General features: G+C 31.1%; 1 protein-coding gene across 2 annotated transcripts in view; it reads left to right on the top strand.

Moving 5' to 3' along the window:
• CSMD3 (CUB and Sushi multiple domains 3) overlaps positions 1–24744 on the top strand; it is a 1254780-nt gene that overhangs the window by 1171260 nt on the left and 58776 nt on the right. Inside the window, exons 52-59 of one of the 2 annotated variants that reach the window (XM_011934352.1) lie at positions 220–414; positions 3152–3325; positions 9179–9352; positions 12457–12630; positions 13437–13622; positions 15890–16063; positions 18209–18391; positions 24423–24599. In XM_011934352.1, coding sequence (XP_011789742.1) covers positions 220–414; positions 3152–3325; positions 9179–9352; positions 12457–12630; positions 13437–13622; positions 15890–16063; positions 18209–18391; positions 24423–24599 — 1437 coding nt within the window. The remainder of the gene's footprint in view (positions 1–219; positions 415–3151; positions 3326–9178; positions 9353–12456; positions 12631–13436; positions 13623–15889; positions 16064–18208; positions 18392–24422; positions 24600–24744) is intronic. The other variant, XM_011934353.1, reaches the window with a different exon arrangement.

The raw sequence follows: 24744 nt of genomic DNA, 5'->3' as shown, positions 1-24744 counted from the left end.
CTGAATTGTGAAACCATTTAGTGTGTTCAAGAACTTCCAGCAATACCATATAACCAGGGGAATGGAAAATATCAACATGCAAAAGAAATAAAGAACAAATGCTAGAGGACCTTGTATAGTGCAATAGTAAGCGAATTAGGGCAGTGGAGATGTAAAGAATGGCATAGACGTTAAGATATAGTGATTTGTTAGCACTTATACCCTTTGGTTTTTGTATAGTTGTTACATGTCCAAGCATCAATTCCTTTACCTTGGAACATGGAAGATGGCGAATTGTGAATGGCTCCCATTATGAATACAAAACGAAAGTAGTTTTCAGCTGTGACCCTGGTTATCATGGACTAGGTCCTGCTTCCATCGAATGTCTTGCTAATGGTACTTGGAGTTGGAGAAATGAAAGACCATATTGCCAAAGTAAGTATAACTTTGCTAAACTTATTTCATAAGCTATGTTTGGTTATCAAATTGTTTGAATCAGTTCCTTTTACAAACACACTAGATCAATAATTAGATGACATTACTAATATGGCCATTTATTCTCATTACATTTTTAAATTTTCTAACTATGATTCTATGTATTAGTAAATACTTTTCTAACAAATAGAAAAGCATAGACTTTGGATTAAGAAATCTAGTGTTTGAATTGTAGATCTATTACCTACTTTAACAACGAAGTACTGTTTACTTACTACTTGACATATACTGCTTTTAGTCCTTTACATGTTTTATACTCATTTGGTTAAAAAAAAAAAACAAAAAACACCTTTGCCCCAGATGTAATCATTCTATTAAAGTCACGGAGCCTATAAATGATAGAGAAATGATATTTGACCAAGTAGTCTGACTAAAACCCTTGACTTTTTGTCATGTTATATCATGTTTATTTTCTCTGATTCTAAATTCTAAAACTAGAAAATCTTAAAACTAGAAGATTATGACACCTGTCATGTAGAGTTACTGCAAACATTTAATGGTATGACACAATTGAAATACCAGCTATAACCACATCCTCAATAAATACTATTGCATCAAATTGAGCAGTTAAGGCATTTTATTTCCATACATTTTAATAATATAAATGGCCAGTATCTAATATACATAAGCTAACAGAACATAGGATATTCAGGTGAAATACCTTGAACTTCCTTTCTTACTTTTATTTATTGTCTATTTTGTTTCAGGAAATATGCTAGGTGAAAATTCAGCCTTTTAATTAGTGTCTAACACAACTCTATTGTGTATATTGTTTAGAGACCCATGATTTTAAACAAACTAATAGAGAGATCAAAAGTCTACATAGGGTTATTATGATTAAGAAGTTTAACATAGCAGACAACTATGTTATGTGTAATAAGTACACAAGTATCTGATATTGTTTTATTTATGAATATTCACTGATTTGAAATTTATTTTTTGAATCTCTATATCAGTATAGAATTTTTTGGTTGCCCTTTGTTGCAAGATAATCATATTAATGAATTAAAGTATTAAAATATATTTCAAAATTATATTTAATATTGTAAAAATATGCCATCATCTGTATTTCCATTTTTTGTTCTTTTTTTTGAGAAAGAGTCTTGCTGTGTTTCCCAGGCTGAAGTGCAGTGGCGCGATCTTGGCTCACTGCAACCTCTGCCTCCCAGGTGCAAGTAATTCTGTCAGCCTCTGCAGTAGCTGTGATTACAGATGCCCACCACCACGCGTGGCTATTTTTTTTCTGTATTTTCAGTAGAGATGGGGTTTCACCATGTTGGCCAGGCTGGTCTGGAACTCCTGACTTTAAGTGATCTGCCCTCCTCAGCCTTCCAAAGTGCTGAGATTATAGGCATGATCCACTGCACACAGGCTGTATTTCTAAATTTTTGTGTTAGTCCTCCAAGTTTTCTCTGACTGCAGACTCCTTGTTTTTCCAAATTATTGTTTAAAAAGAATAATTTGTTTTTAAAGGGCACGTGGATAGGAATATTTCAAAGAGCTAGGTAATTATTATCTACAACAGAAACACTAATTTAATCAGCTTTCAACAAATGTTTGTCTCGTTCTATTGTGTTAGATTCTTTATTACGTAGAATGGTTTAAATGATAAGTAAGACTGGATTACTGCCTACAGGTAAGAATGAGGGAATGGCAAGGGATTTAGGAATTGCAATTGGTTGAGAAAAATAAAAGAATAGTATTTTTTCTCCAGTCTTCCGTTTAATCATCTTTAAAATGAAAATAATATAAATATTAGAATTAATAATAATATTAGTATATCAATAATATTAATATCCACCTCAAATGATTTTTTGGGGGATAAGCTCAAAACCATCAGTACATTTTAAATTTGATATGCAACTCTTGGAAGTTTGCAAGTTTTCTAATTCGCTACCTGACAGCTATCTAAAACTTAATACTGAAAGCCTAGAGAGTTTTTTTGAGCATTACACAAATGAAAACACTAATAATAGCACCAAATATATAATATGTGCCCAATGAACATGATCTGTTTTGTTTTTATGCTAGAATGACATAAAAATTTGTGGTCTTCAAATATGAATAAGTCATAAGAGATGCTATATGACCTGGCAAGCTTGTTAAATTTATTTTCTTCTATTTTTTATAACTTACAAAAAAAGATGAATTATATCTAATGGATCTCATGAAAATCAAATACTTTACATGTAAAACTCAAACTACAGAGTTCTTGACAAAAATCATATTGTAATTATTATTTTCATGTTGGTTTAGATATGAAGAAACTTTGGCTCAGGTAAGTCAAAGGGCTTGCCCCAAGTTACCTGATAAGATTTTGGATTAATGAATCATCATCTCTTTAAACTTGTGATGTTTTTCGTCCACTATAGACAGGTTAACTAAAATAAAAATGCAAAAAACAAAAGCAAAAACAAAAACAAACAAGTAAAAAAAAAAAAAACCTTCATATCTCTGTTACTTAGAAGGTTCTATGGAAACTTAAAGAGAATAAATTTTACATTATGTCATCTCTTTTCCCCATACTTTCACACTGATTCAAACATGTTTTACAAATGCCAATTTCCTTTGTAAATACATCAAATCATAGGAAGCTCAAAATGTTCAAAGCATAGTTTTGTTATAAGTGCAGCTTGACTATATCTTTACGGGTTTTTATTTATTTATCATTTTAAAGTTATTTCCTGTGGAGAACTACCTACACCTCCAAATGGAAATAAGATTGGAACTCAAACTTCATATGGCTCAACAGCTATCTTTACCTGCGACTTGGGATTCATGCTTGTGGGCTCTGCTGTAAGGGAATGCCTTTCCTCAGGTCTTTGGAGTGGATCTGAAACCAGATGCCTAGGTACAGATTTTTAATTTGTTTTTACCAAACTTCCCCCTGCCCCTCACCCTTGAAAGGAGGCATCTCTTTTTCCCTAATATGAGATACTAATTTATATTCATTCAATAAGGATGTTAAAAACCAGAAAATACTTATCTTTAAAAATGGCTCATGATAGAAAAGCTACTAAACAGAATAATCAGATAGCATTCCTAGTGAAATCTAAGGAGATTTCACGGTGAAAATAAAATGGTGAAAACTAATTGCTGAAAATTGTATGCCTGCTTACTCAGCTGGGTTAATCGCTGTAGCTATTAACTCATTCTAAACCATAGTCAATTCTTCCTTCATCTATTTGCTTAAGGTAATGACTGAAAAAGATAAACAATTTAATGTCTACATTTAAGCACCTTTCTCCCTTTTTATTTCATAAGATTTCAACATGCATAAAACTAATTTCTATTAAAATTTTAAAAATATATTTTTTGAACCTGATTTTAGACAATTAGGATGTTTTCCCCTTAGAGTTCCCTGAATTTATTATAAAAAATCTTCAGGTAAAGAAACTGAACTAGTTCATTCTTCTTACCTTGCCTCTTTTGAATGTTTTATCTCCTTTTTCAAAGATTTCAACAATTTATCTAATATTAAGAATAGTATGATTTATGCTATTTATGCTTTATTTTTTCTAAAATTATTTCAAGGTCTACAAGCAAATATTAAATTACATAATAATGAAAATTTTTCTAATAATTATTCACTTGTCTGTTGGAAGCAAGGCAAGATCTTTTTGTTTACTAATTTAAAAATTGCTGATTATCATGAGTAGAGTACTGCAAAATTTGTCAGTGTTTTTGTCTTTAAAATGTTACTGTTTAAGAATATGACACACGGCAGAAAAGTCTATACTTACATATTGTGTGGCTAATAAGCTTGAAAATATTCATAGAAATATAATCATTGTTTGAAATTTCAAATGGTATAGTTGCAAGTTTTGGTTAAAATGTCTTTTTTCCCCTTCTCAGGTACATTTGTTAGTAGTTATACTTGGAAGCCCAGAAACAATTTCTTTATAAGAGCACACATACTTGAATATACACAGGGAGCTCCTGAATATACACAGGGAGCTCCTGAGCCCCTGGGGTCGTTAATGGACCAGGCCCTGGCTATGAGATGGAGTTCCTCTAAGACTAGGGTCTTTCCTCTTCCTCTTTAAGTCTCACCTAGACAGAGCAGAGCATTGAGGCTAGGAGTCATGTTGTCTTCCACTGGTCAAGATTGGGCAGATGGATGAGGCCACTTATTTTCTGCAATGACTATTGAAGAAAACAGAAAATAGTTAATGAGTTAAATGATTATGTATTACTATCTGATTATATAATCAAATACAAACTCAAAAAACTAAAAATTCTTAATAGTTTTTAAACTGATTTTGGTTGTACTAATTTTAATTACAGATTATTTAGTTTACTTATGCATTTTTAAGTAAACTTAGTTTACATATAAATTTTTAAATTTATATATAGTTATATATAAATAAATATATATTTATACATACTCTTCAGTGTTTAAATTATATATTACATGTATCTTTAAATAAGTATACATTTATAAATAAATATATATTTTAAATACTATATTTAAATGATACATAATTTAAATACTATGTTTAAAATATTTAAAGATATATTAAAATATTTTAAATGAACTATATTTAAAATAAACTATATTTAAAATGTAGTTAAAATAAAACTAAATTTTAAAAGTATTTAAAATATACATATAAATTTGAAAATACTATATTTTATGGCTATATGCTCTCATGAATTGTTATTATGTATTATATATTATTTAATATTGTATATACTATGTGGTTTTATTCACCTACTTAGAATCTTGATTCTGTTCTCTGGAAAGACAGGGTATAACAAGAATATTTATAAGAAAATATTGCCTCTTAGTCTAAGGCGACAAGATCATCCATTGTAGAGAATATAGTGTTGATATACAATGAAATGCAAAAGGATGTTGGTAAGAGGAAAGTACAGTTACCAGACAAGCAAATCCTAGAATAGTACACTGTAAATTGAGCTTAGGGATCCATTCTTCTCAACTAGTTTGTGTAACCCCAGACACTTTTAGCTTAGAATGGCAATGAGAATGTGCTTATTGTTTCTCTAAGTACAGTGCATTTATTCCTGCCTCTCTAGTATTTTATTATGAAGTTTTCAATTAAAGGAATTGACAGTGAACACCCATATGCCTACCACTTAATTCTACAATTAACATTTTTTCTTATTTGCTTATCATATATCTATCCATATTTCTAGGCCTCCATCAATCCATTAATTTATTTTTTGATGCATTTTGAAATAACTTGTAAATATCAGTATACTTTGTTGCCAGATATTTAAGCATGCATACCATTAGCTAGAGTTCAATATTTGTTCAAAGTTGTTTTTCTTTTTTCAACTCTGGCAAAATTTATATATAGTAAAGTACATAGACTGTAAATTCAGTTAGATTAGTTTTGACAAATGTATACATGCATGTAACTAAACCACTGTAAAGACATAGAATATTGCCATTACCTCTGAAAGTTTTCTTATGCCCCTTCATGGTCACTGTGCAACTCTCCTCCTCCATAGCCTGAGGCAGTAACTATTTTGATATTTTCACCATATATTAGTTTTCCCTGTTCTAGACGTTAATTAAATTGAATTGCAAATTGTGCACTCTTTTGTATAAGGCTTCTTTTATTCTCTTTCATCTATGCTGTTGTGCATATCTGTAATTTGTTTCTTTTATTGCTCAATAGGATTCCATTGTACAAATACGCCACACTTCAGCCATTCTGTTTTTGATGGATGTATGAGCTATGTCCAGTTTTATTCTATTATGAATAAAGCTGCTATGAATGCTCATGTAAAAGTCTTTTTGTGGACATATGCATTCATTTCTCTTGAATACTCAGGAATAGAATACATGTGGGAGAGTTCTAGTTGTGTCCCATTCTCTCCAGCATGTGATATAGCAACTTTTTCATTCTATCCATTCTGTGGGATGCATAAAGGTATCCTATGGTATTTTAGTATTTTTTTGTCTTAGTGAATATTAATGTTAAGCACGGTTTTTCATAGGCTTATTGGCTATTTGTAAATTTTCCTTTGTGAAGTGGTAAAGTATCTTATATTAACTTGCCTTTTTATTATGAATTGTAGGAGTTCTGTACATATTCTTGTTACAAGGCCTTCATCATTATGTGTTTTATAAGTATTTTATCTTATTCTGAGACTTGCCCATTCATTTTTTAATAGCATCTTTTGACAACCACACATTTTCAAGTTTGGAAAAGTCTGTTTGTTTTACTTTCTCTTTATACTAGAAGCTTTATAGTTTTAGCTTTAACTTTTGTATCTCCAATATTATTTTTAATTTGTGTGTGTTATGTAGTAGCATTGAGGGGCTTTTTTACTTGCTCTTTTTATCTTGCACTATTTGTTGAAAAAACTTGATAATAATTATTGAAATGATGTATGTAAATCCTCTAAATTTGTTCACAATTTTCAAAATCACTTTGGATACCATAACACTTTTCAGTTTCAATATAAATCTTAGAATTAGTTTATCAAACTCTACAAAGAAATTCTGGCGGGATTGAATCCTACATCAGTTTGGGGAAAATTGGCATCTAAAAACATTGAGTCTTCTGATCCATGAACATAGTACATTTGTTTGGGTCTTTACTTTTTTCTTTTTTTTTTTTTATAGCAACATTTTGTATTTTTAGCATAGAATGTGCTATTGCTAAATTTATTCCCCAGAATGTTTAACTATTATAAGTAAAAAGTAACATTTTTCTTTTTTTTATTTTTTAGATAGAGTCTTGCTATGTTGCCCAGGCTGGTCTTGAAATTGTGACCTCAAATGATTCTCCTGCTTCAGACTCCCAAAGTGCTGGAATTATAGGCATAAGCCACTGTGCCCAACTAAAGTTGTTTATCTAAATTACATTCTCCAATTATTTGCTGTTAGCATATAAAATACAATTATTCAAAATATTTATCTAATATTCTACAACCTTTCTAAATTCACTTACTAGTTTAAGATATTTTAAAAATATAGTTTTCTAAATATTACCTGAGTATAGACTAGTTTCACTATTTTGTTTCCCAACATTATGCTGTTTTTCTTCTTTTTATTAAAGTATTGCACTGGAGGTTTGTTCTTTTTATTCGTTTGTTTGTTTGTTTGTTTTAACAATGTCTTTATTGGGTTGAGAATGTTCCCTATATTCCTAATTTGTTGCCATTTTTTTTAATCATGAATAGGCACTGCATTTTCCTATATGCTTTTTCTGCATCGATTGAAGTAATTACATAGAATTTTTTCTCTTTTATTATGTCAAAATTACAGTGGTTAATTTTTCATATTTAGCCAAATTTCATTTCTGGGTAAATCCCAGATAGTCATTATGTATTATCATTTATATGTCACTAGACTGATCTTCTAAAATTTTGTTAAGGAGATTTGTATCTTTGTTTATGAAGTACTTTGGTCCTTTATAATTATTTAAGGACTTTGGTCCTTTAAAATTTTTTTTTTTTTTCAGGCTTTACTATTGGGGTTAATGGTTACTTTATAAAATTAGTTCAAAAGTGATTTTTTTTCTTCTCTGTTTTCTAAAAGAATTTGTGTAACAATTATTTTCCCCCTGAAAAGCTTGAATTTCCCAGAAAAAAAAAAAAATCTGTGGGAAGAGTTTTGTTTAAGAATTCAAGTATTTTAATAGATAAAAACTATTACTAGTTTTCTATTTTTATCTTGTGTTAGTTTTAGGGCAAGTTATAATTTTCACAGAACTTTTTCTTTTTTTCTGAAGTGTTAAAATGTATTGGCATAAAGCTGTTTTTAGCATTCCCTTATTCTTTTAATTTCTTGAGGGTTTATAGTGATATCACTTCATTCATTCCTGTTACTGACAATTTTATTCTCTCCTTTTTGGCGTTAATAGGGCTAGCTAAGAGTTTAATAATATTGTTGCTATTTTTAGAGAAAGAAATTTTACCTTAGTTAATGTTCTCTGTTGTTTGTAATTATCTTAAATATTTACTTCTGTCTACTTACTTTGGCTTTATTTTTACATCATTTTGCTCCTTGCTTCTTCTTCTTAACATGTTTTACGTCATTGCTTATATATCTCTATTCCTTCTACTAAAATCACTGAAACTTATAAATTTCGTTAATAAGTAATGTTTTATCTGTACCTTCAAATTTGTATGTGTATATACATATTTTTTATTTTTATTTTTATTTTTATTTTTTTTTTAAATGGAGTCTCGCTCAGTCGCCCAGGCTGGAGTGCAGTGGTGTGATCTCTGCTCACTGCAAGCTCCGCCTCCCGGGTTTACACCATTCTCCTGCCTCAGCCTCCCGAGTAGCTGGGACTACAGGCGCCCGCCACCACACCTGGCTAATTTTTTTGCATTTTTAGTAGAGACGAGGTTTCATCACATTAGCCAGGATGGTCTCCATCTCCTGACCTCGTGATCTGCCCACCTGGGCCTCCCAAAGTGCTGGGATTACAGGCGTGAGCCACGGCGCCCAGCCTGTATTTTCATTTTTACACATTGAGATATTTTATAATTTCTTCAAGACCTAAGTGTCACTAGACATGTATCTTCTTTTAATTTCCATGTATTTGTTGTTTTGCTAAGTATTCGATAGTTACCTTTATGTCATAGAGTTATAATTGAATTATTTGTGACTTGCTTTGAAGTCATCTTTAAAAGTTTACTAATGTTACACATGTATATAAATATACAAATAAAACAAATCACAGTATTAAAAATATTGCTTCATAACCCATTTCAGCGGGTCATTGTGGAACTCCAGAACTGATTGTGAATGGTCAAGTCATTGGAGAAAATTATGGATATAGAGACACAGTTGTATATCAATGTAATCCTGGTTTTCGATTGATTGGTTCTTCAGTGAGGATATGCCAACAGGATCACAATTGGTCTGGTCAGCTCCCATCCTGTGTGCGTAAGTAAGCATGGCAAAAGCAATTAGAAACCTCTAGTCTTTGGAACAATTCTAGTTTTGGTTAGGCAAGATGAATATATATATATTATGTTGTTATATGTATCAATATAAAGTAAATTTCCACAATCCAATTTGATACTGCTATGCAAAAACCCTTTAAAGTGGAAAGTGTTCAAGAGAATTTCAGTTATATTTTATCAGGAAGACAATAAATTAAATTTAGCTCTTCTCATATTTAATATAAATATATGACATTGATAAATTAATATTCTTATATGGAAGATACATTCTCAACACATTTGTAATTATAAGGATTTAAATTTCTAGAGACCACTGTGTAGCAGTATCAAGGTTTGCTACGATGTGATACTACAGAGCTTTTTATAGTGGAAAATATTTTGGATAGATATTATCTAATAATTATGATGCTATTGCTATGACATCAAAATTATAAACTAATGAAGCACAGTGGGGAAAATATTATCATTAGGCACGACATGAAGAATCTTTGCTCTCATTTCAGGTCCTCTGATGATTATGTGTGCTAATGCAATGTTTAATCTCTCTGGGTCCTAATTCTCTTATATATAGAGAGTGTGGTTGAAGATGTTTATCATTATGTCATCTTTTAATCTCCAAATGCATTGCATTTTTAAATATATCAAGATTACACATATGTAACATAGTTATATTTTGTCTGAAAAAAATTAAAAATTATGAGGATGCAAAGGCATGTGAATGATATAATGAATTCTGGGGACTAGGGAGAAAGAGTGGGAGGGGAGTGATGGATAAGAGATTACACATTGGGTACAGTGTACACTGCTCAGGTGATGGGTACACCAAAATCTCAGAAATCACCACTAAAGAACTTATCCATGCAACTAAACACCACCTGTTCCTCAAAAACTATTGAAATAATTTTTTAAAAAAGCAAATAAGAAAGAAAATAAAAATTTATTTTAAAGCACTATTTACACTATTAAAATTTGTACAAAACATATGAATATATGTAATTTTAGAATTATTTTAAAAAGATCTCACCAGTTCAACATATATCCATGTGATCTTTTAGGGTAATTAGATATGAATTCACACATGAAGAATAAAGTATATTTTGAAATAATATCTTTTTATTATAATTTTTTAAATATACCTGCTGTGCTTTGTGGTTTTATTGGATCTCTTCCTATATGTACGTTGTGGATTTGGCCATTGTGCACTTATTATGACTGCTATATTATGAAAATAAAAGTAGAGCTGAATAATGATAACTCTAGTACATCTCAGAATCCCCAGAAGTATTTAGTATTTCAGATCACAATCGATCCTGCTTTGGATCTTAAAGTCAACTACATTTTTCTCATATTTTTCTCCTGATAATTTCCATCTCCAGATACTGACATTTATATTAAAATTATTATCAGTAAATAAGTACTGTAAATATGTTGTAATTATAACAGGATCATAGGATAAAGATTTTGGAAGTGTCAGATAAACAATACATGGGACTTTTAGTATGCGTTCACAGGAAATATTTCACTTTATCTGTGACCAATTGCATCTATACTTATAAATTCAGTCATTATACTGTTTTGATCCAATCCACAGAAATGTATAGAAATTCTAGTTTCATGGTTATGATAATAGGATAATAGAATATCTAGCTAACAATGAAAGTCACTTTCCTAAGACACATCCATACACCCCCACACACAGATTGATTCTCTGATGATTTAAAGACAGCAATATCCTGCTTGTGTCTGCTCTAGATATGTTCTTTTTCATTTATATTCAAGCATAGTCAATTAATACCACTGTTTTTCTTGTTGAATAATTGAGGCTATAAATGAGAATTGGCCCTTAGGGTAAAACTGGTTTCTTTATTGATAATTTTAAACAACAATAAGATGCAGTTAAATTTCCTAATGAGTAGGTTGACATTAACAATACAGCTGAAAAATAACTGCTCTTGGGTCATTTCCTAAGTACTAAAAATGACTGTGGTCGTTTCCTATGCCCAATTAGGAAGCACTATTACTGAAGTTGCTCTGATTAATAGAGTGAGATAATGCAATAAAACAGTTCATAGAAATAGTGTTTGGGGAAAGCCAGCACTATGTAAAATTTATAGTGGGACACAGCATTAAAAGACCCTAAATAATTTATCTAATTAAGAATATTATTTCCAAGAAAAATTATATTATCAAATATCAATGATAAAGGAAAGAAACCAGTAAGATTGATTGTTCTAGAGAATATTTTGAGCATATGTCTCAAAATATTAATGAAAATTCTACTGCAGCCTTTGTGTATCATTTTCTATTTTCTGCATTATGTAGTCACATTAATTTACTTTGCAAGCACACATTTGCTTTATCAATATACCATTCATAAAAATTGGTTGTATAATGTTAAAAGAACTATTTCAAAATTAAATGCAAAAAACTGCCTTTAAATATCCTCAATTATTAACTAGACAAGGGAAACTGGTTTAGTTTTGCTCTTTTCTATTTTTTAACTTTGTTTTTTTAAGCACAAGATCTCATTCTGTCATCCAGTCTGGAGTGCAGTGGCATGATCATAGCTCACTATGATATATGTGCATAGCTATGATCATGCTCACCACAGCCTTAACTCTTCTCCTCAAGCAATCCTCCCACCCCAGCCTCCCAAAGCACTGGGATTATAGGCATGACTCACCACACCTGGCCAGTTTTGTTTTTTGCTATTGGTTATGGACATGAACTTTAATTATTCCCCAGATTTCTTTGCATTTCAATACTCTGCTCTTTGCCTCCCCAAAAAAGTAGAGAGAAAGGATGAAATAGGTACCATGAAACTTAAAATACCTATGTACCACTTGCATAAAATTATCACAATTTTAAATAATTATCTATTTACTAATATAATAATGCTGTTAGACTATTTTGACATTCTACTTTGTTCATTTACGTTAGTAAATATACTTTCCATATATTTCCAGATAAAAGTAGTCTTCTTTCAACTTTGTTTGAAAGGATTAAGTATAATCAATAATGCAATAACTGATAACTATTTTTTTTCTGTGTTTCCTTCCCTGTCCTCCTGCCACATCATATTAGCTGTTAGCTGTGGTCACCCTGGTAGTCCAATTTATGGAAGAACAAGTGGAAATGGGTTCAACTTTAATGATGTGGTAACATTCTCATGCAATATTGGGTATCTTATGCAAGGGCCAATGAAGGCACAGTGCCAGGCCAACAGACAGTGGAGCCATCCTCCACCTGTGTGCAAAGGTAAATGTCTAAGTATATTCCCATTTGGGACATGGTAATAATGTTCACATAAACATCAGTGATACACTTAAAACAGCTTAAGCATAATAGCAAAAAGTTTTTATCTAATAAAACAAGGTTTAATACTGATGTCATCTCATTAACAATGCTTTCCGTTTTCTAAATTTGTAACATATTTTTAAAAGTTAAAAGTAGTAGAGTTAATTTCTAACTTTCTTATTTGTATCTATTTTGTGACGGCATATAAAACGTAATTGAGATTATTTTTACTTGCAATTTGCTTCATAATTAGTGAAATTTACTAATTATGGCATTTATTTTCTTTTTATTTTTCTGAAAACTATATATGGGCCTGGATTGTCATTACTCTTGTATTGGGGCTTTATTCATTTTTTAATCTATAGAAACAGATTAAGGAGAACTCTTTGATGTTTTTCCAGTTTGCAAATAAGTGTATTTCATATTTTCTGAAAAAATACAAGCAAATTATCATTTTCCTGCATGTTGTTTTCTTACAGTTCAACTATAGCTTAAAAGATATCATTTTTTAAATTCATACTCAGCACAATACTTACAAAGTTGCTATTTTCCTAACTTTTGCCAGATTATTTTCTTTCTTCTGTATTTCCTACTACATAAATTTCAGTCCATTTTCTAGATAATCCATGGGATTAATTTTATTATTGGAATCTGGTTGTTTGAATAAATTTACTTTTGAAACTAAGTATGTAAATTTCTAATATGAATCTATATAGGTATACGTATATTGTTGCAAACATATGTTTCAAAATTTGTCATTTGTTTAGTGGTCAACTGTTCTGATCCTGGAATTCCAGCCAATTCTAAGAGAGAAAGTAAAATAGAACATGGAAATTTTACTTATGGCACTGTGGTATTCTATGACTGCAATCCTGGATATTTTTTATTTGGATCTTCAGTTTTGATATGTCAACCAAATGGACAATGGGACAAACCTTTACCAGAATGTATCAGTAAGTAGATAATGTGAATTGTTTCTTGAGAACATGTCATGGAAACCATATGGATGTTTATTGTCTTTATAAAACTACCTAAAGATATATATCATAGAGAAGCATATTGATTTTATTGTTTTCCTGTTTCAAAATTATACTTTTCTATATTTTGCAAATTCAGTGTACAAACAATTTTCTTAAAATTAATGTGATAAATATTTATCTATCATTCTTTGATTTTGCACTTTGGAGCAGATAAAATATGAAAAGTAGTCATTTTCCTACTTTACAATATTATCATCTATAAGAGGCAACTATACTTCTATTCTGTACTAACATTTAATATTTCATTTAAGGCAAAATTAGTCTTAAACATCCATGATGGATTCAGAATACATGAAGATTTACACAAAGGTGTTACTTAAAACTTATTGATCTTAAATGTTTGTCATATAGAGACATATATACTTGTTAATGCAATAATTTTTAATATTCATCATCTTTCTAGTCAGTGAATATCTAATAAGCGCATTTTGTTATATGTTATAATAGGAGTTGTAGAATGTACATAAAATTAATTACAGCCAAAATGCTTATAAGTAACACACGTAGTGAGAAAAATAATTTAGCAGATATAAATCAAACTTCTGTGAAGGCATAGAGGAGTGAACATAAATTCTAGCAATTCAGTCAATTGATAGGTCTCAAACTGAGCTAGATCTCAAATGGTTGGTGAGTCTTGGACTTGACAGGGAAGAGAACAATTTCATAGACTGAATGAATAGGGTGTGAAGAAACTGTTCATTTTTGGCAAGTAATTTTTGGTTTTAGTAAATTGCTAAATTATAAAATTATTTTACGATTATGTTTCATTTAGAGGATTTTTTATGTTCATGGGGTTGACTTCTATGAACATTTTGTGACAACATTCATGTACTAAAGAAGAAACAACACTTTTTGCTGTGTCTATAAAATACCAGATTCTATGCATATAGTTCAGTAATTTGGCCTGCTGATTAAAATTCATTTGACTTGGGCCGGGCGCGGTGGCTCAAGCCTGTAATCCCAGCACTTTGGGAGGCCGAGACGGGTGGATCATGAGGTCAGGAGATCGAGACCATCCTGGCTAACACGGTGAAACCCCGTCTCTACTAAAAATACAGAAAACTAGCCGGGCGAGGTGGCGGGCGCCTGTAGTCCCAGCTACTCGGGAGGCTGAGGCAGGAGAATGGCGTGAACTCGGGAGGCGGAGCTTGCAGTGAGCTGAGATCCGGCCACTGCCCTCCAGCCTGGGCGACAGAGCGAGACTCCGTCAAAAAAAAAAAAAAAAAATTCATTTGACTTATTTGTGTTGACTGGTCTAATTATTTGAATAATTTACTTACTTATTCTTATGTAGCTACCACATTAAAGTTAAAAATATTTTCATAGGACGTGTAAACCTGAAGTTCTTCAGGTGTTCTGAGCTCTCATATGCTTTTTGCTTTATCATTTCCTGTAGCTCTCCCTGGTACAGTATTATATACTGAAAGGTTTTATTAAGTTTTTATGTCCTCACGTGCTGTTTGATATTCTAGAGATATGTGACACTCAGTATTTTTCTGAGTACAACTAACAGGGGACATACGTTAAATTCTGAAACTACCTATCACTCATAAATAATACTTTCTCATGTATTGACTTTTAATTCTGCTATGCTTAGCAGTGTTTTAGTTTATAAGCCACTGCGTATTGTCTTTGTACAGCATAATTTATTCATTACTGACTTGTAATGATTCTAGACTATCTATTAAATCGTGAATCACAGATCAATCTTCACTGAATCTCCTTAACCCTCAAAGTTTTTTTCATGTAATTTCTGTATGGCTTCACTTTGAATCCACATGGTGTCCTTTGTCCTTACTTAGCGAATCCATATTAATCTTCTCCTTGACTTGTACATGTTTTATCAGGCACAGATGCAGTTAGAACTCATACACATATATATGTGAACACACATTCATCACTCTTACATGTACAGATTTATCATAATAACTCAATTATTACTTAGCTTATAAAGTTGCTGTTAAACTCATCCACAAAAGAATAAGTTAACAGAACGGCTCCTATAGCTGCAAACTTCACTTTATTTTTAAAAAGCCACCTTCAACATATATGTTTCATTTCTGGGGGCTTTAGATGTTTGAGCAGAACATTTATTTCTGATTTATTGTATAAACATGCTGGTATAGGTTGTTCGATAGGAGATATAAAAAAATTTTATATTCAATAATTATGTATTGTAGTGATTGACTGTGGACACCCTGGCATTCCTCCTAATGCAGTCCTGTCTGGCGAGAAGTATACTTTTGGGTCTACTGTTCACTATTCCTGCACAGGAAAGCGTTCCCTTCTAGGCCAGTCATCAAGAACCTGCCAATTGAATGGCCATTGGAGTGGATCACAACCTCATTGTTCAGGTACCACTTGGAAAATTAGACAACGTGTGTTGGAAATTACATTATTGTTAGTAGTAGTAGTAACATATACACAAAACAATCTAAAGACTTCAATATATTTCTCTCTGAAAAATCTCATAAGAAAAGCTGAAACACTGCTTATACATTACTGGAATATGTGTAAGCCTACATAAATGCGGGTAACTGATGTTGTAGATGATAAATTACAAGTATGTGTTTTGAACTGTGTTGCTAATTTAATGAATTTATGGTTTTAGGATGCTACACTGTATGAAGCATTTTTGTTTGTTAAAATGGTGAAACTATTCAAGCTAAAGTATCTATTCCATTTTAGCAGATACCACATGTAATTTTCCCCAGAAGGCAATATTGTATCAGTGATTTTCTGTCAGAGTTCAGTTCTGTTTAACTTTCTAAGCAATTGATTACTTTAATGATATAATTTTAAAATAAAGTCCAAAACGTTTTAAATTGGACTAATCTAATTCATTTTATTAAAGATATTTATCTATCCTAATATTAATAAGTGATGTATATCTTTTGAATCCTTATAACCTCAATAGAGTTATCTTTGCATAAATATTAAAGATATTTTAATTAATAATTTGTTCACAGAGCATTTGATAAATCTTTTCTGAGATAAGCATTTAAGTTACCACTTTTTTTCAAAGAAAGCGTTTACATTTTGGATCTATGATGGCTCCCTAGTTGATACTACTTATTTTTACCCATCAACCAGATATTGTGCTTATTTTTCTGCCTCTTCTTTATATTTACATATTGTCCATTGTGTTTACTCTATTTTATCTCTGTAGATATCATTCCGGTGACTTATTAGGAGTTGTTTTACATTATTTTCACTTTAGAGTTAAAAGCAGTGAAATGGTAAATTAACCCCAAATCTTTTAACTAGTGATTAATCCCTATGAAGTGACTGCCTGGGACTTTAAATGTAATCTACAGATTTAGAAAAACTATCATTTTTAATGTAACTATAAAATTGATTTTATGAGAATTAAAGTCTTATCTTGGAGTGACTCATAGTAAATTAACTTTCGGATAACTGCTTATACATGTGAACACACAGACTTATCCCCCGCCCCCACCCCACCATGTATTAGGAAACTGCTACTAAACTGAGAAATAAAATTGTACTAGATATTTAAAAGTGAAATACTGATCTTAAAATTTTGTGTGGTTACTAATTTTACATCACATAAAAATAAGAACATATAATGAGGGATTCCAAACACACAAGGCAAATAAAAAAGAAAAATGGAAAGAATGATTTCAATGCTTATATTTCAACCCTTCTCTCTCTATCTTTTTTTCTCTCTCTCCCTCTCTCACTCTTTTCCTCTCTCACTCTCTCTCTCAGTGTATATTGACACTATGGCAATTTTGATTAGGATTATTTAAGAAATGATAAAACGACTAGGTAAAGACTGAGTAAATCTTTAACACTAAAATCAAAAGATGAATGCCTAGTCGTGAGCAAAATTCTTATCAGAAACTGAAGTCAGAGTTTCTAAATTTTGGTCATTTATATTTTATTTTCATGTTTTCACATGTGAGGAATATGCATTCATTCAGCTTTGATCATTGGTCATTGGTAGAGAAAATAAGAGAGAAATCCTAGACTATCAGAACTGTATTGTAATATTTACATGTCCTAGTACACCACAGTTCTACTTCAACAAAAACAACAAAAAGATGATCAGTAATCAGGAAATTCAGAAAAGGAAACATGCAAATTGTTGAATTCAGTTTTTTTTTTTTTTTTTAGATTTTAGTTTTATAAGTCTGTTGTCATTTGAGTTCATCATACTGTCAGTTATACATTTTCCATTAGCTTGGTCATTAACTGGGTTTTGGAAAAACTTATGAAATATCCTTAACCTATTTAACACCTCCAAATTCACTGTTAAAAAAAAAAAAAACACTATACTCTGCAACTATTTTCTTTTTCACTTACACTTTTTTTTAATGACTGGAGTCAGATAAGAAATATGAATTACAATTTTACTCCATGTATGCTGAAACCCAGCATGCACAAAAACAAATGCCTCTCAGGCCCTTGGCCTAACTGATAAACTTAATAAATGTTTATGGAAATTGGTTATCTTGAACCATACTGCATTGCAGGTGATGCTACTGGGACATGTGGCGATCCAGGCACTCCCGGCCATGGCTCTAGACAGGAAAGCGATTTCAGAACTAAAAGTACTGTACGTTTCGCTTGTGATACTGGTTATATCCTTCATGGCTCAGAAGAAAGAACATGTTTAGCTAATGGCAGTTGGACCGGAAGGCAGCCAGAGTGCAAAGGTAATCTCAAGCAGAAATTAAATATATTGGAAATACTGGTGGATTTTAGTGTGTATCTAAATCCAAATGAGTACAAATAGGAAAATTACTCTTACTAGCTTTTTCTGCCTGCAACTATGAAATAAAACTGTTGTATTCCCGTTATACTGACCAAAGAAAACCCTCATTGGTCATATATATGCAAACGTTGTTCAAAACATAGCAAATGTGTAGACTTAAATAATAATATATATATTTGTTTAAAAGATTTATTCTTTCCTTTTTACAGTAGTCCCTCATCCATGGGGAATACATTCCAAGACTTTTAGTGGGTGCCTGAAACGACAGATACTACCGAATCCTGTATTTCTATGATTTTTCACACATAGCTGTAATAAAGTTTTATTTATAAATTAGGCACAGTAGGAGATTAACAACTATAATACTAAAATAGAACAATTATAGCAATATACTAGAATAAGAGTTACGTGAATATGGTCTCTCACTCAAAATATCTTGTTGGACTGTGCTCACCCTTCTTCTTGTGATCTTTTGATCTGATAACCAAGGCAGATATTAGATGACTGACAAGTGGATATCATATACAGAGTGGGTACCTTGGACAAGGAATGATTCACTTTCCATGTGGGACGATATGATATTTCATCATGCTACTCAGAACTTAAAATGTATAGATTGATTATTTCTGGAATTTTCCATACATTTTTAGACCATGATTGACCATGACTAAGTGAAACTTTGGAAAGAATAGTGGATAAGGGGAGACTAGTGTACCTATATTGTAGAGACAAGAGAAAAGAATAAGTTGTTCTTACCGTAACATAACCTCAATGTCTGTCTTAGCTTCCAGTATGTAGAAATGTAAAACTATAGAAACATACAGAAATATGATTAAGATTTTTAATTGTAGAGCACAATTTTTAGTTACTAGAATTCACAACATTTAGGGTGTTTGAGTAACGTTTTAATTGTTCTGACTCAGAGTTAACATAATTAAATCTTTACAGGAGAGCCAGTTGTGGCTCAAGCCTGTAATCCCAACAATTTGGGACACTGGGGCAGGAGGATCACTTAAGGCCAAGAGTTTGAACCAGCCTGGGTGGGACCCAGCCTGAGACCACATCTCTACAAAAATTTAAAAAATTAACCCGGTGTGGTAGCATATGCCTGTAGTCCTAGCTACTCCAGTTGCTAAGGCAGGAGGATCACTGAGTCCAGGAGTCAGAGGCCGCAGTGAACAATGATTATGCCACTGTACTCTAGCCCAGGTGACAGAACGAGACTCTTGTTTCAAAAAAAAAAAAAAAAAAGAAAGAAAAAGAAAAAAGAAACAAAGATAAAGAGGAAAAAGAAAAATATTTTACAAAATTGACTAGTAAATAAAATGTTGCTGGAAAATTATCTTACTGACTTTTAACTGTTCTTTTTGTGATTATTTTATTGGAGAAACTAAACTTGCAAAATATTTTTAAACTTACTTGATGTTGTACCAAACATATTGGTTTTGCAAACAGAAGACAATTCCCAGTCAAACTTTCCTGAGGGTTTTTTGATTGACTATGCTATAGAAATATTTTTAATTATGTTTATTTAATTATGTTAATTATTATTCTAGAAAATACAGTTATCTTTTTTTAACTGGGTCAGTTTTAATAATCTTAAGAAAGAGTTGCAACTTAGTTGATATAGGGAAACGAGTTGGAAAACAGTGCTGAGTAAAATACAGTAAGGCAGACTAAACTGTTTATTTCTCAAACTTATTTTCCAAAGTCAAAGTCTTTTTAATGATGCTATGGGCATCATTATACATGCAACATTGTGTGGGTGACATCTAAGTCAGTCCTTTGTTCAGCTGACCTACAAAATATTTTATAGATGACCTACAAAATATTTTATAGATGAAATGCAGACTGGTGCTGATACTGCTTTGTTAGCATGCATGTTATGGATAAAAGGAGAACTATGAGTTGTAGCAAGTATGATAGAATTAATATTTTTCTCACAAATGAAGTTCATACAAATCACTTACTAAAACAGACTTTAGTAGACGAATGGACAAAGAATATGAACAGAAAGCAGAAATCAAAAAAAACTGTAACCTTTAGAAAAAATTCAACAGAACTACTAATAAAAAATATGATTAAATATTAAAGTATCATTTTTTACCTATTTTAAATATGGTAATATAAAGTTCTTGTGTGCAAGTATAGGATCAGCAAAACTAGAACTTTAAAAAATTTCAAAATGATTTATATTGTTGTATTTGGAGAGCAATTTGACAAAAATTGCTCTCAAAATGATAATGAATAGAATGATAAATATTCATGGGATATATCTATAGCTTCAGTTTATTACTCGACTTTTGTGGAATGTTTTCTAACAAAAGTAGAAATATTAAAGAGAACACAAAATTATGAAAATGTAATTTTTATTTCTATTTATGAGTAGCAATAATTTGGAACAATCTTATACTAGGAAAAGTATTGCTTAAGCAATTTTATGTTTACATAATCTAATAGTGCATAGTGAATAATATATTACAATATGGGCCGTGAAGCAATATGAGAAAATGTATATTATGTAAAATTTAGCAATAAGATTTAAAATTATGTACTCTATTAGAACCATGAGAAATGATGATGAAGAGAAAGTATGAAAGGAAATACACAAAAACAATACTAGGACAGAGTTGTGAAATTATTGGTACTTTTACTTTTTATTCCAAATGTTTTCTACTGTTGTTATATTACTTTAATACTTTATAATAAAATTTGAAAGTTTTTCAGAATGTGAAGGATAAAGCACATGTAAAAATAAAAATATTAAAGGATGTATTTAAGTGACTTAATTTAATTAATAGAGAAATGCAAATTTGAAGAAAGTAACATTTTTGACAAACTGAGATTCTTTTAAATCACGGCAAATATGTTACAGAGAAGGTGTGAACACAAGCAAAGTCTTATGCTATCAATGCAAGTGTATATTGTCATAATATCTTGAGTGGTTCTATGGCAATATATTTCAAACAATATAAATTGTTAATGTTTTACGGTTTTTTATTGATACATATTTTTACATATTAATGGGGCACGTGTGATATTTTGTTACATGCATAAATGTAATGATCAAATCAGAATATTTATGATATCCATCACCACAAGCATTTATTATTTCTATATGTTGATAATATTTCAGGTCCTCACTTCTAGCTATTTTGAAATGTACAATACACTGTTGTTAATGACAGTTACACTACTCAAAAATGATCCAGAAATTATTGTAGATATTTATCTTAAAAATAGAACTAATATACAGAGTTGTATATATAAGTTCAAGTATATTATATCCAAAAATCATAGAAAAATAAAACCAAGCCAAACTAAATTTTTTTCAACAGGGAATTGGTTAGGTAAATTATGAACTGTGTGGAAAATCATACAGTTACTAAACTTTATGTTAGAAAGATACTTTAATTGCAATTTTAAGTAAGAAAAATAGAATTTAAAAAGGGTAGTGCAATTAATTTTTCGCTGTTGTATATTCTATACCTAACACAAAGCCTAGAATATTGAAATAATTATATCCATATTAAAACATAATCATATATACATATATGCATATATAGATATCAGTTTCCATTTTTTGGTGGTGGACTTTTAAGCAATCTTTACTTTCTTCCTTATACTTTTTTTTTTTATCATTTTAGGAATGACTACTTATTACTTTGATACAAGAAAACAAATGATACCTTGATTTTTAAAATAAAAGTTCTCTCTAACAACAAAAGAAAAGCAAACATATATACTTCCTATAAAGATGCATCACAAAAAATATTCAATTAATAAACATGTATTATGTTTCAGCTTATTTCCTAGCCTGAATATGATTCAATGCTTTTATTATATGCTATCAGCATCATTCCTAGGAACTTGTACTAGATGAACAATCTGCTATTAACTAACTTTGTGAGATTGGGCAAGTTAATCTTTCTGTGCCTCAGTTTACTATTAAGAAATGGTGGTGATGTTAACACTAACTTAGAGCATTTTTGTGACAAGTACATAATTTTGGAAAAGTTGTGGCTGTGACATATTAAGTGCTTAATGAATCTAAAAAAAATGGTAACTCTCTTTTGTATTAGTTTATGTCTGTTGACTGCTGGGAAATGACTCTTGTGAGAAGAGATGGTTTGGTTGACTAGTACTAAATGTAAATGCAGGTTTATTCACAGGCAACAATAAATCCTTTTTCTCCTAAATGTCAATATTGCAGAGGCAAAGTAGTTGCTGTTTCTTTTCATTGTATCCACCGGGCTTTAAGCATTCACTCATCACAGATGACACGCTTACCTTGTTTCATTTTAAGTTAATTTTACTTGTGCTTAGTTCAAATAAAATGTCTGGCCAGGGGGCGGTGGCTCACGCCTGTAATCCCAGCACTTTGGGAGGCTGAGGCGGGCGGATCACGAGGTCAGGAGATCGAGACCATCCTGGCTAACACGGTGAAACCCCGTCTCTACTAAAAAATACAAAAAGAAAAGAACTAGCCGGGCGAGGTGGCGGGCGCCTGTAGTCCTAGCTACTCGAGAGGCTGAGGCAGGAGAATGGCGTGAACCTGGGAGGCGCAGGTTGCAGTGAGCCGAGATCGCACCACTGCACTCCAGCCTGGGCGACAGAGCGAGACTCGGTCAAAAAAAAAAAAAAAAAAATCTGGATAGATGAAATTTATGTATTAGGTGTGGAGGAATTAAAGTCAAGAGAACAGAAACAACAGTATGATTTAGCCATATCTTGAAACCACCCTGATTAAAGAAATTCTTGATTTTTATTGTGTGGAAATTTGACCCTGCCTAGGTCTGTATTTCAAAATAAAAATTACATGACATTTTAAAACAAAGATTACATTATCTCAAATCCTTCTTGCATTGTGTCAAGCTACGTATGGATCATGATATATAACAGGTAAACATGACCAAAATTTTATTTTAGGCAGGCACTAATGCATTTAGAAGAAAGTAAAAATGTCTGCTATTATCATAGGTTCTGCTTAAAATATTATCTAGAGTTTGATTTTTATGTATATATGTAAAATGAGTAAGGTTCTTGCCTACACATGCATACACACACATGCGCGTGCACACACACACACACATAACAGTTATACAAATGATAGGCAAATACAAATATTTAAGATGCAGCAAGGAATGCAGATGGCATTTTCTGAAATTATAATCATATTTCATATTCATAAAAGCCTTCACTTCTGTAAGGTACTAAAATGCCTTCTGATATTACAATAAAATTAAACGTTACATTTATATATTGTTGCTTTTAAGACAGTTTAAAAATTAACATATCATTATTGACAAATAGGTAAACATATATATAAAAAGTTAATCATAAAAAGACATTTGTGTTTGTACCTTTTATTTTTAATATATTGAAACTTAATGAAAATGATTACTAGAATTTCATTACTTTGTTTTTACTCAGTTTGGTTTTGGTACACTGGTCTAGAAATAAAATGTATACGTTTTAATTCAAAACAGTTATGTACTTATATAAACAAAAATATACATGGATGCTTATAATATTAAAATTGTGTATCTGTCTTTTCTGGAATATCAATGTAATAAATCTCTGTTGCATCTCATCACTCATTGTTACATGTCTTGCAATTTTACATGAGTTGCTCTTTAGGCAGAGATTCTTATAACCCTTCTCTAAAAGATTTTGTGATACCTGAAGTCAATACAGTACTCCTTGAATAATTATTTTACTCCGTAGAGTTTTTACTGAAGCCACTAAAAAAGTCTTAAGAAAATGTTATAATTTACATCCCAGTAATTAAGCTAATAAAATTAACACACATTCATCTTGAATTTCAACTACCTAGATACTTTACTGCTTATTTTAGAGGTTTTTGTTGTTTCTTTGAATAATTTGAGATAATAGTTTAGTCATTAACTTTTTTGGGAAGAATTTCTAATTGCATTGTTTTTATATATACTCTTAAACACTTTGTTTTATAGCTGTGCAGTGTGGTAACCCAGGAACCACAGCCAATGGAAAAGTCTTCCGAATTGATGGCACAACATTTTCTAGTTCAGTCATTTATTCCTGCATGGAGGGATACATCCTTTCTGGACCTTCAGTTAGACAGTGCACAGCCAATGGAACATGGTCTGGAACTTTGCCTAACTGTACAAGTAAGTATATTCTCAATATTTAAAAATCATTAGTTATTTGAAAGTATTTGTGAGTATATAAGTATTTTTGCATGTTTTGTAATTAATAAAACCATGTAAGGTTTTAAACATTTGGACTGCCTTTCAGATTAAAGGATTATAGTAG

Source organism: Colobus angolensis, unplaced genomic scaffold (assembly GCF_000951035.1).
Source record: "Colobus angolensis palliatus isolate OR3802 unplaced genomic scaffold, Cang.pa_1.0 Scaffold134, whole genome shotgun sequence".
Lineage (NCBI taxonomy): Eukaryota > Metazoa > Chordata > Mammalia > Primates > Cercopithecidae > Colobus > Colobus angolensis.
The sequence above is the reverse complement of the archived record's forward strand: the minus strand, read 5'-3'. Positions and strand labels throughout refer to the sequence as shown.